This window comes from Chroicocephalus ridibundus, chromosome Z (genome assembly GCF_963924245.1).
Source record: "Chroicocephalus ridibundus chromosome Z, bChrRid1.1, whole genome shotgun sequence".
Classification (NCBI taxonomy): Eukaryota; Metazoa; Chordata; class Aves; order Charadriiformes; family Laridae; genus Chroicocephalus; species Chroicocephalus ridibundus.
The window spans coordinates 67,107,091-67,120,067 of NC_086316.1; the positions used below are offsets into that span (position 1 = coordinate 67,107,091).

The following is a 12,977-nucleotide window of genomic DNA, read 5'->3' on the forward strand; positions in this document are numbered from 1 at the left end:
AACAATATTCCACTGCATCCTCCAGCAACTGGAAGATTTAAAGCATCTGCTTCACAAAATTAAGGGCTGCCAGATGCTTAAATGACTCTTGGCAGGGCATTCAGGCAAGGACATCAGTAAGAACAAAAGCATTTTTCAAGGTCTGTGAAACAATCCTCTTACAAGCGATGGAGAGAAAGCAAGTGAGAAAACTGGAAGTAAAGTAACATAGTGGTCTCTCAAGAAATTTGACAGAACACTTTTTACACCTTTGCAAGTGTGCAGCCAATGTGGGAGGGAGGCTCTCAAGTATTGTGGGAATGCAAAAATTGAAAAGACATTATGAGGACAATAAGACAGGTTCATATTTCAACACATAACTTTGTAGGCATGTGGTAGAAAGAAATGTTGATTTTAACAGAAATTAAATAAACACACTTTATCAAGGGATCTTTTTGTTTGCTTGGTTTTGTTCCAGTCAACTTGTTCCGGTGCTGCCATTGATCAGCCATGGTGTAACAGGAGTGTGACATTCCCTTTTGGCAGTGTTACGGGGGCATATCTTAAATTGCTTCTGTTGTGTTGTCTCTCAGTAATGTACTTGCACCTAGCACAGCACTACAATGATAAGGTGGTTTAGTTCCAGTGGAGGACTTTTAGACCTGACAGTTGTTATAGTAGCTTTCTTATCATCCTCATTTTGTGTTCCCAGAGCAATGTACAGTAATACAGGCTCTTCTATACCCAGATGCACATGCAGATTGGTTCATATGATCTTACTGAAGTGTGCAGGGACAGATTACAATGCCAAATAGGCAGCCAGATGCAGAGGTGTGTTGCTGTGACTTGATTCCAGCAGGTGCATGTAGGCACTGAACACACCTACTTATAGGTATGTGACCTTGAAGGCTGATCCTGTGCCACAGCTCAGGCTTAAGATGAATTAGTGTCTTTGTTGTGCTCAGCTGAAAGAACCATAGCACTTGTGAGCTTAGAGTGCAAAGTGCATAGCAGTGAAATCTTAGTGCTGAACTCCTGATAAAAAAACAAATAGAAGTTAGGAACTGAGTTGTCAAATATTGCTTTTGAGTGGTCCTATTGGCCGTAGGTAAAACTGTCCAGAAATGATGGGATCTTGGCTGTGAAGATTTTGTGCAATTAAAACCCTTTTCATCTCAGGATATTTTTCTTTTCTTCCAGTCATTTGTCCAAGTGCTGCTAGTGGTCACCCACCACAGAACAGGAGTGTGATGTTCTCTTCTGGCAACGATACAGGTTTTGAACTCTTCGAGGAGTGGTGGAATAAATCAAAAACAGTACCATTTTACCTGATTGCTGTTCTTCTACCCCTGCTAAATCTGAAATCTCCATCCTTCTTTGCAAAATTTAATGTCCTGGGTAGGTAACAAATATTATTAAAGCATTGGTTCGTTGTGGCTAGAATGTATAGAAAACAGTGAAAGCTACTTCAATGAGTAGAATCATAGAGTAGAATCATTTAGGTTGGAAAAGACCTTTAAGATCATCAAGTCGAACCATCAACCTAATTCTGACAAAAACCGTCACTAAACCGTGTCCTTAAGCAGCATGTCTATGTATCTTTTAAAAACCTCCATATGGTGGTACACATACTACTGTGCAGCATTTGATGCATATTATCTTGGCACAAATAGGCATACCTTTCCTCATCTGGCAAACATTTCAGCACAGGTAGTTACCTCCAAAGATTAATTGCTTCTGACCTGAAGTCATTTGGTACCAATCAGTTGATCAATTAATCACAACATCAGTCAATCAGTGTAAGCTGCTGCTGTGCTTTGCCCCAGCTCCAAATATCCCAGCCTATTCTGTCCTACAAGGACAAAAACGGTGACTTTGCCTTGCTTCGGTGTCTTGAGATAGAAGACCAAGGCAGATGGGCTTGGTAAAGTGGATAAAGTGCATGGATGATGGGTGGGGTTGGTCACAGTTTATGGAGTAGGACAGGTCTGAGGGCATAGCATTGAAGGCCAGGATGAAGAGAAGGGGAAATGGAGATCACAGAATGGATTGAAAATCGTGGAGATGTATTGTAAAGGAGGTAGAGGACAGGGAATTGAGGGTCTAGTTTGTCCTCTGTTCCAGTGTGACACTTAATTAGAGCTTGGGTCTGTGGTTGTTGGAACCACTAAATGAAAATACAGCACAGGAACTTGTGTAGGTGATAGTGCTTCTGTGTAAAAAGTAAGGTTTTTATGTAGACTAGATATAACATTAGGGATAAGAAAATATTTTATTAAGTGCAATCTAGCTGTATGTTTTAAAAATAAACACATTATTGTAGGCAACTATTTTTTTATTTGAGAAGCGGAGTATTAAAATACAAAATTTCTCATAGCTTCAGTAAATTATTATTATGTAATTCAGCTGTTCAAAGTTGCCTTAATTTTTGTAAACCTTGGAAGTTGATAGGACAAGAAAAAAATGGAAGAAAACTTTAATGAATCAAGAACTTTTACGTATCTTTACACCTACAGAAACCTAAATCATTAGGAAGCTACAGAATGTTTTAGCCGTTAAGCTGATCCTTAAGTACAGAACCTTATATATTTTTAATTGCTTGGCTATGCTCTGTGCAATCAAATGATAATATCTTCAGTTTATTTTTTGACCTTGGAGTTACTGCTAGAATGAAATCATGTCTTATCTGAATCTGCATTTTAAACTGTAAAAATGCTGTTTCTTTGTCTCTACTTACTTATAGACGGTTCTCTGGTGACTAGCAGTATTACTGGCCATGAGGTTGCATTGCAGTAGCCTTAATTACTGCTGCACAATTTCTATCTGTAGTCCTCTAGCTGTGCAGAGTATTGCCGGATGCCTCTGAACCAATGAGATGGAATGCAAGTCCAGTATTATGATCAAGGTTATCCAAGGTTATGATCAAGACAAGGTTCAAATTGGTAGTGATCAAATGCCATTATCAGCTTCTAGCTCCCAGTGTAAAGTTCACAGTTGCAGTAAACATTCATATATCTCAGTGGGCCATTTTGTTTCAAAAAGTCAGTGACGGAATGGACGTTGTAATAGCTGCAGTACTGTGGCTGAGTTTCTCTCATGTTAGATTTAAATCTTGACAGCTGAAGCTGTAACTGATCTGTTATTGCATAGAGACCTCCCTACCTGCCCAGCAACAGGGATTACAGGGTATTTCTTCCACTGTCACTAGTGCAGCGTCTGGAAAACATTCAACATACTGAAAGCTTGCATTGTGTGCAAGTGCATCATTCTTTCTGTCTGACCTATAAAAGAAATAAAGAAAAATAAAATTTAGACCTAGTCTGTACTTTTAAGAATGTATACCAACCCTGAGTGTTTGGGCTAGTTGGATGGAGCGGGAATGAAACACAGCACAAATACTATCTACTGCCTCATGGCTCTTGTCTTTTCCAGGTACAGTTTCGGTTGTCTACTTAGTTTTTCTGGTTACTGTAAAGGCTGCTCATCTGGGAATCCACTTAGAGTACAACTGGTTTACAGAGAATGGCTTTTTTGTACCAGGTAAGATACATAAAATGCAGTAATGAAGCAAATATATGATGGGGTTTAAGATATTTTTTTTAAAGCAGTTCATGAATGATTTTCTTATTCCCCTTTTAACACCTCTGTGCTATGAATAAAGTGAAGAAATGCTGTCTGATGTTGCATGGGGAGGCTCAGGAAGGAAGCCTTGTGACAAAGTGACAAGGAATCCCTTTCCCTGTGATGCTCCTTAATTAGGAGACAGTATCAACACTGGGGAAGAGGAGGAGTGCCCATCAGAGGTGTCTCCAACATATATCGTGTGACAGAGAGTTTGCAGACAGACTGACTAGGAAGGGTGCTGTGAGTTCTTCACATGCTGTCTTGCTTAAATCAAATAGCTTGTTGACCGTAATTTACGAGTATGATTTTCCTGTACTTCCCAATCTATGTCAGGTTTTAGTCCATAATCTTAGCTCTTCTCTTCTAAGCACCCATTAGCTCTCCAGTGTGTTTATTTTCTTTTCTTGAAATTTGTTGTGGTGGCTATTTATTCTTTCTAAATTACTGTTACAAATTACTGTGTGAGATGTCACAGTCATAAACAGTGGTATGGCATGAACAGATAGTCTAAAGAGATCCATTTCTTGTTTTAGGAGGCCTGGAATGAGAGGTCTTAGTGGTTTTTTCACCATCTTTTACAGCAGGCAGGGTGGTATGACCAGTTAGCTTCAAGGAGCTGTGTCCTGTGCTATTGAATTGTATCACTCCTCCTACTCTTAGAAACGAGTATTTTGTCCTTCTGTAAAAGTTATTTCTTTAAGGCAGAATTCAGAGATATGCACCTTCTTAGGGTTTCCTTTGTGGGTCTGGGCATTTTTAGTTTCCCAGTCACAATAAACTCTGTACTAGCAGTTTTACACATGGGTTGCAGACAATTGTTAGGTCCAGTAATGTAGACTTAGAGAAGAAAACAAGAATAACTTAAAACATTGGGATGGGTTTTGAATTACTGTAGCAAGCTAGAGATCAAAAAAAAAAAAAAGAAACACTAGAGTTTTCCCCTGTTTCTAATAGAATCTGATCTAATTTGTGGAATCATGGTAACTCACTGTGGCAACAAGAGTAACAACTCATTGATTAAGCTACAGATAGCCGTTAGTTGAGTAAAGTTACTGATATGAAATTCAACTGATTTAAGCATGTTCACATCACAGTTAAAGTGGTCTTGCAGCTACTTTGTCTTGTGCCACTCCCTGTGGGTTGATTCAGCTCTCTAGTTGAACTGAAATTGATCTGACACAATAATAACCAGAATAAGCAGTTTAGCTAGTGTATTCCATGTATGTTTGGCAAAGAGGTCTGCTCAAAACCCAGTATTCCCCTTCTCTGCAGCCTAGCCCCTAGCTATCATCAAATCTGTTCATTTTTCCACAACTGCTGAAGGTCATTCCTTCCTCATCTCAGCTAGGCATTCAGAACCCTATTTCAAGACCTGAATGCCAAGAAACGAGTAAAAGGCTATGTAAAACAGTTTCTTCAGCTTATTTATTCTTTGTTTCTTCAGCAATTAAAAAAAACACTATTGTCTGGCTGAGTCTTCAAAGCCAGGCAAGTTTTGTTGAGTATGTGTGGAAGACCAAAGCAGATGCTTTGAGGATGAACTGGATTATCTCTGTAATTCCCTATGAATCCTCCTGACTACTGCACCATAAGTACAAACTTAAAGATAGCCCTGTTTCAGAACTACCTACATCTATCTATGCTGTTTTCCTCCATCACTGCATTTACATTTAGGCAGAATTTTTGGACTTATAAACTGCTTTTGTCTCCAGTTTAAAAATTTGGATTTCAGAGCACTGGATGATTGGCATCTGTGTTAATGACCTAATTTATTTTGTATGGCATTATTTTTATTGCTATCTGTAGGTAAAAATGATACTCAAGCATGTGCTGCTCAGACAGTAGATAGACAACGATGTTTGGTCTTGCTCCGTTGCCAGCATGGAGACGTGGTTTTAACCTGAACTGCCTCAGAAGAGAGTCTTCAAGTGCTCACATGCCTCATATCTACAGACTCTTCCTCAGAGGGCAGGAGAAAATTTGCCCAAACTATGGTTCACTAACAAACCCATGTAAACTAGAAACCAGCCTAAGTCTAAGAAATCAGGTTTTAGGCATCTTGAACAGATCTTGAAGCCCAAGATCTATTAAGTGGTCCTAGTCTAAAACGAGTTATAGGATGATATGTGTGTTGCGGGTCACTAAGAAGTGGAGCAACCAGTAGTTTGATTATTTTAGCAATGCTGATAGGAGATAAACAAAACATGTAGCAAATGCATACAAATCCAGCTACTAATGATTGTTGTAGTGATGGGCAAAACACAGAAAGAGATTCAGAATCTGTCAGTTTGCTTTTTATTATTGAGATTAAAGCCCAGAAGTCGCTTGCACTCTCAGTTCTGTCAGTAGCACATCATGCTAGTTAGGTATTGAAGATAAAGTGAATCCAGCCCTAGGGAAGGCATGTCCTCTCAACCTGGATGAGCTCTTCATTAATTGCCTGGGGTATGTTTACCTTGATGACTTCATAGCACTTTAGAGAAATCTTGTTTAAATATATTTGCGTGGAGCTCTCTGTGGTTTGATCTGTAAGGGTTTGTGAGCCTCTGATGAGTGTTTTGCTATATTGCTGGATGCTTTCCAGAAGCTGAGCTAGCTCAGGGATTTGCAGTTGCTGTTAACACTCTGAGAAGTACATCTATCCTTCTCTAATACCAACAAAGGTGATGCTTTAATAATGTTATACATTGATGAATTCCTAGACCAGTTGTGGCACTTCCAGAAACACAATCTTGTGAACATAATCCTTCAAGTATTAAAAGAAGCAGAGCAATGCTATTCCCATGGAAACAAAAAAATAAACAATTTTTTCATAGGTGTTGTAAGTTGTATGATAAGACAAGCAGTTGCTCTGCCTTTCTTTATGCCCTGGTTTGTAAGCAGAACCTCTTAAACATCTACAGATGTCATTTTTCCTTTGATAGCGTATGTGACTTCTTAATAACAAAAGATGCTCACAGAGCAAATTATTCCTTCCCCCCATCCCCCTGTTCAGGGACCAATAGATGTACAGCCTCATTGCAATCAATTCCTGCCTCAAAAATGCTTTTCAGTTAAACTGTTGAAAAGAAGAAAAACTTGTATGTGTAAATCCTAGATTACCCTAATAGTCTTTGATGGTTGAGGTCTCTCGAGAAACTTGACTGGAGGGTGTGTTATATAGCAACCACTGTCTTCATGCATTTTGCACTTCCTGATTAAATACCTGCATTGGCTATGGTCAAAGGTAAGGTAGATTGTCGCATTTCAACATGGAGGTTCATGTTTCTGCCAGGAAACTCCACAGCATTGTATGTCCTCTGCATTTTGGCCTTATCTGTTTCAAAGAAGTAAGTTATTAACACTTTTTTTTCCGTCCCTTAGAGTTTAGAATTCTGTTCCCTCAGCTCACAGGGGTTCTTACACTTGCCTTCTTCATCCACAATTGTGTCATCACGCTTCTTCAAAATAACAGGAATCAAGAAAACAATGTAAGTAATTTCACAATACTGTGCTGATTTGTATCTGCATTGCCAGGCGACACTAATATTTTCCTGTCTGCTTCTCTTGAAATCAATCCAGGGACTGTAATAGCTTCAGAAAATGCAGCCCGCTCTTGTGATCTGATAAGAAACCAGTTATACATACTTTTCACTGGCTACCAACAAGTAACAGATTCATTGCAGATTTATTCAAATGAAAGCTTTGAGAAGCATCCCAGACTTATTTGTGATCAGGCTGGTATTAAATGGCCAAACTACACACAAGAGGCAGAAGGCTTGACAATGTTGTAAGACTCTAGAAAAAATGACCCATTTTAGAATTAAAAATGCTGGAGAATATTCGGTACAGGACTGATTTTAGCAGAGTCCTGAATAATAGTGTTGGGGTCTAGATAACATCTTTTCTCAGGGTTGCTTCAGTAGTTTTATGTCACAATCAAAGTCAAGGTTCATAGAGAAAGCTGACTGTATTTAGGAAATCCTCATAGTTGAAGCCTGGATTGGGAACCTTTGTGATATGTAGTCTTCAGACTGGTCCTTTGCCCTTGAAAAAGTTATGTACTGCTCATCCAGATGGAACTGTATTATTTTTTAATAACTTCCCATTATAAAATACAAAATGGAGTAAACATGATACAGAGTTATGAGTCCTAGAGTATATCTTTACTGTAATTATTTTGATTATTTAATTTTTTCCTCCCTACTTTCCAGGATTCTTGTCCAGCTTTATTAAAATTTTAGCTGTAAGGTAACTACGGTAACATAGAAAGATTTTTAAATATTAGCTGTATGAAAAACTGGTATGGAATCATAGAATCTCAGAATGGTTGAGGTTGGAAGGGACCTCTGGATATCTGTCATCTTGTCCATCCTCCCTCCTCAAACAGGGCCACCTAGACCTGTTTCCCTACACAACACATCAGATAAAAGATATCTGATTTGATTATTCAGAGGTAACGTGCAGATTATGTGCCAATGCAGTGAGACAACCTTTTGCTCTAGTAATCTGCATAGTTACATTTTTGTCCCTGTGAACCAAGGCCAGCTTGCAAGTGACCACCTCTGCAAAGGAGTCATCAGTTCTGCTCCAGGAAAGCTTCTTGGGGTTTATGGGCATTTCTGAAAATAGTTTAGCAACTAAAGAGGGGGTTAGTGGAGCTCTGGAGAAAGAAAACTAAGAAAGTTTCTTCTCAGTTGTCTCAGGAAGATCTTACTACGTGGAAAAGGTCAAGATTTCTCTTTCTTTAGCTGTGGCTTTCAAATTCTAAAGGGACGGTCACTACAGCAATCGGGTCTGTATGCAAAGGAGGCCTAATGCCTCCAGGGCACCTTCAAGATTTTTCCTGTGGATTTTCCCCTTCATTTACATCAGAGCAAGCAATCAGCTGCAAAGAGCAGCACCTGGAATCTCCTCCAGCTTGCTTTTCCTGTGTTAAGGAGGAAGAAACTGCTGCCTGCATTTGAGTCAGCTTTTCTCAATGCCCTCCCTGGAGCTTAGGTTGGGTTTCCAAGTCAGCCCTAGCATGGATCCCAAGCCCGCCACAAGACTCTTGGATTCTGGAAGAGTGTTCAAATTGCACAGAAAGAGCACCTTTAAGTATAGCAGGAAAGGTTTGTAATGGGAAACCAAATCAGTGCGCAGTTCTTCTAGAAGTTTTACTTGGCTAGAGATTTCGTTCCCTATTTGTAGCTGTACAGGAGCCTTTCACCTAGGTCTCAAAGTGCTTTCCAAATGCTAACGAAGCACGGATGCTTTTGAAGAGCTAACAGTTTTGTGATTATTTCACTAAGCTGCTGGACTAAGTGGGAGGTTTACATGCATATAGGGGTCTCAAGTCACGGTGTTGAGAGTATTTTTGCCTATGTATTTACATCAACAAGATGCTTTCTTGTATCAGTATCTCGACACCGGTATAAGGACAGTCGAATGGAGACTTCGCTGTTTCATGGATCGACCTGTTAACATGTCACTTCCATCAGAGTTCTGTGAAAAGGCACAGAACGTGGCAATCTGGAAAAGTACTGTTTTAGTTCTGAACAAAACTTGCTGAAACTAGTGGTCATAAGAACAACTTTTTGAGGGGATGGAAAAAAGTAAGAGAAACAATAACATTCCTTTTATGGAGTCAGAAATCTAAAACAATAGCAGCTTCTATTCCGGTCACAGGCGTGTATCACTGCACAAAGCTAAAACACACATGGGGAGAAGATTCCTCTGGCTGCTATTGCAGGACAGTGGTGTGGGTGTGAGAAGAGCAGTGCACTGAAGTAAGCCAAATGTCAGCAGCACAGCCTGGAGAAGTGCTGGGAGCAGAGTTCTTAGTCTGCAGTTCAAAGTTGAGCTCCCTGTTCCCATCTGCCACTGCTGCCCCCTTGTATTTATCAGTGTAAGTTCTGTGCACTGCACAATCAACCGCTTTGGAAACTTGATGGCATAGAAAACTAACCTAGCCACCAAAACGCAATTAGTTGGGTTTTTTGTTTGGGGCTTTTTCTGATTCACATCTGTGATCTGGTTCCCTGAGCAAGTGTACAGATGCTGCAGAAGCCCAGAGCATGATCTACAGGCATGAATACACTAGTGCTCTCTCCTAATATTTGTGGACCTACCTGGGGGAAAGGCTGGGAGTGGGGAGATGGTTTTTGTGCAGGTGATAGCTGCAGAAGGCATGGAACTGTGGATGGTTCTTAATTTCTGCAGTATTGAAACACTGTTTATTCCCTGTAAACAGAGTGAGCTTCCATCGATGCTGTCCTATCATTTCTCTTTCCGGCCAAAATTATGCACAACATTATGCATCTTGGTGAAGTACTTTTTAGTCATCCTGTTAAGTGTTAGCATATGCCCTTGATGCTTGAACAGGTGAAGTCTGTTTTTATTCAGAGATCAGAGTCCTGTTGAGGTATTACAGAGGCAGCATCTCTCTTTTGAGAAGTGACCAATCTGCAATGAGGTGATCAGAAGGTACTTCTTCTGATGTGGTAATAAGCACTGATACAGGCTTCTCCATCCAAGAAAGTACTCTACAAACTAGCTTTCAATATGGTACTGAGGAAAAAATGAACTATTTTCTCCATGGCACACAAGAGGGAAAACAAGGCCTGAAAGTTGCCTGTTCTTTCCAGCATCACGTAGGAAATACCTGTAGAGCCACAGAGCCTTCACTGTGCTGTATCCAGTCCTGTGCTGCCAGTCCAGCCTGCACCTGGGTACTAGTCTATGGGTGGGGTATAATGTCTTACACTTTCAGCGTTTTCTTTGTTAGCTCCACCTGATTTATCAGACTCATCTTTTTTGTTAGGAGGCTGGTCTCTGCCTTCGTTCTGCTGCTGGTGCCAGCCTTAGTCACCCGATTTTCTGTTCTTCTAGAGGCACATTTAATACTCTGTTCTGTGCATCTGACCAGAAAAGCTCCTGGTCATCAGTAACTGCAGCTTACATATGTTCTCCAGGTTCCACCTCAAAATCTGCCTGTAATTTCAGGTGTACTTGACAAAGGCTTGGCAGGTGGCAAGCTGTGATCCTTATGGACTGTGACCTGCATGTTAGCTTTGGTACTTCCCTTCCAGTCTGATCCCCCAAATACTTCCTTATTTCAGCCATTTTTTCTACGCTTTATTTGTAGATTATAAACTCTAGGTATGAGGACTGATGTATCCTTTATGCCTAGGTAGCTTCCACCACAGTGATGTCCATTCTGAATATAAACGTCTTAATATAAAATTTAGAATAGACAAATGCGATTATTGCTCTGTTACTTAAAATGAATCCTTTTATCTCTCTCCCTGCGTCCTTTGGTTTTATCTGGAATTATGCTGTGTAAACAGTATTTATAGTAAAGGTCTTTAGAGTGTGAACCTAAGTCTCCTGAAGAATAATGAATGAAGAGTTCCTGTTATATACACAAACACATGCTCTTGTACAAAGATAACCGTCTTACATGCAGAAGCAGATGTTTGCAAGAGAGCTGACAGATGTTTGAGAAAAAATAAATTCAAGTTTTTGTGTTGTCTTTATTTCTTGCTCTTACAGAAATCAAAATCTGGGTATTCTTTGTATGATGACAGCACCTAAGAAAAGGGTCTATTGCTATAAAAATACATTATGAAAATTATCTCAGCACTCAGTTTCAGGGCAGAGTAAAGCATACACCCTTAAGAACTGTAGGAACATGAGCTGGTTAGTATAATCAGAGGTAATACCACACCAACTATCTGCCCTTAATTCAGTGAAGTCCAAAGGAAGCAGGAAGAATTTTGTTTCAGAGTGCTTGCCCTCAAAGCTGCAAGTATTTGTCACAGCAAAAAATAGTTTTACAGTTAGTTCTAGTTCTTACACGTAGGCTGAGTACAAATAACAGCTGTGAGTTACTGTGCTGTCTTTATGCTGAGGAATACACCTAAAATACCAAATTTTAAGCAAGTGAAAAAGTTTTGTCAGATGATATGCCTTAAGAAGGTCTTGGGTGTATTTTGAAAAATTGTACAAGTCCTGTCTTCAAGAGATTAGAGTCTGTGTCTCTCTGCAAAACCACCTTACCCTGATTAGTCTCTGGATCCTGCAATTAATGGAAGTTACTCATAAATACCTGTAAGAAATCTGGATGCCCAGATTTAGTATTCCTAAAATCACTTTATAGGGTGGGCACTAGCGCTTTTGAAGATGTAGCTGTTATATAAAAACCTGTAGAGCTTCTCATGTCACTGAGGAGAAATTCTGGGAGCAATTTAAAGAAAATGCTATTGCTCAACCGCTGATGGAGGTTTGTTGTCCTTACTCAGTGACCAGTGCAGTGAGGGCAAGACTAGAGAAGCATCGTCCAGCTGCAGGTAACGGGTCAGCAGGAGGAAGAGGCTGCAGCTGGAAATGTGCGGCTGCCCTGAGGTGCACGTTAACAGCACCTTGTGGTCTGATGAGAAATATCATTGGCCTCTTGCAGGCTGATGGGAAAAAGCCATCAAAAGCACTGGTAAATTGAGCAGGAGATTCCCGTTCCTTCACTAAAAACTGTCTTCCTTCTCAACTCTTCTTGAAACTCATAATCTAGCATTTTATACTTCCCTCAGGGACTGCCTTGCCCTCGGAAGACCCCCGAAAGGCATAGGACGTGCTTCTTTTGTCAAGGAGATAGTGTGAAGAAACACTTAGGGAAACATTTCCATGCATGTGAGCGAGCTTTGCCCGCGCTCAGTGAGCTGGCTGCAGGCCATGTAGTCCTAACAGTTTGGTGCTGTGCCTGAGCTAATAAGACTTGCTTCTCAGTCATAGGAAAATAGGGTAATGTATTGAAGCATTACTAGTAATCCTTTTAGAAGCTGATTATTAGCAGCAGCTGAACAAATGGCTTGCAAGAGGGTAATGAATGTTTTGTAGTGTAGCATAAGCTTACACAGAATATAGTTAATAACTAGAAACAAATGGTCTGACACCTTATTTCCAAAAAAAACAATTGATGTAGAAGAATAGATCACTAAATCCATTGCTGTGAGATCATTCTAATTTCATAGAGTACTTGAGTAGATTTGCTGCTTATTTTCCAATACTAAATGTTGCTAAAAACTTCTAATTATTTTTGTGTAGTTGACAATCCTTATACATTAGATACTTTATAAATATAGTCAACATTTTCAGAAGTGAATATTGAAATTAAGGTTTAAATCCATATTTAGGTATATGTACTATAGTTAAATAAGGATTTATGACCCTAGCTTCCACACTCTCTCCTAAAAGTCTTTGACATACTTAGTGCATTTGCCTGGGCTGTTTATAGAAATTCAGTAATAAAGCAGATGATAGGCAATTGTAAATGAAAGAGTCATTATAAAATACAATGCTGAAGCTAAAGGACATATATACTTCTGTGCCTACCTATGCCTTTCTGTTTTATTTGT

The 12,977-nt window shown here is 39.7% G+C and overlaps 1 protein-coding gene across 8 annotated transcripts in view; it reads left to right on the plus strand.

Moving 5' to 3' along the window:
* The window catches only part of SLC38A9 (solute carrier family 38 member 9), a 66,111-nt gene that overhangs the window by 22,910 nt on the left and 30,224 nt on the right, over positions 1-12,977 (plus strand). For all 8 annotated transcript variants that reach the window (XR_010069005.1, XM_063319418.1, XM_063319417.1 and 5 more), the window contains 3 exons: positions 1,180-1,377; positions 3,412-3,519; positions 6,967-7,073. Coding sequence is in view for 7 of the 8 variants with exons in the window: in XM_063319418.1 (XP_063175488.1) it covers positions 1,180-1,377; positions 3,412-3,519; positions 6,967-7,073 (413 nt within the window). In the remaining variant the exon portion in view is untranslated. The remainder of the gene's footprint in view (positions 1-1,179; positions 1,378-3,411; positions 3,520-6,966; positions 7,074-12,977) is intronic.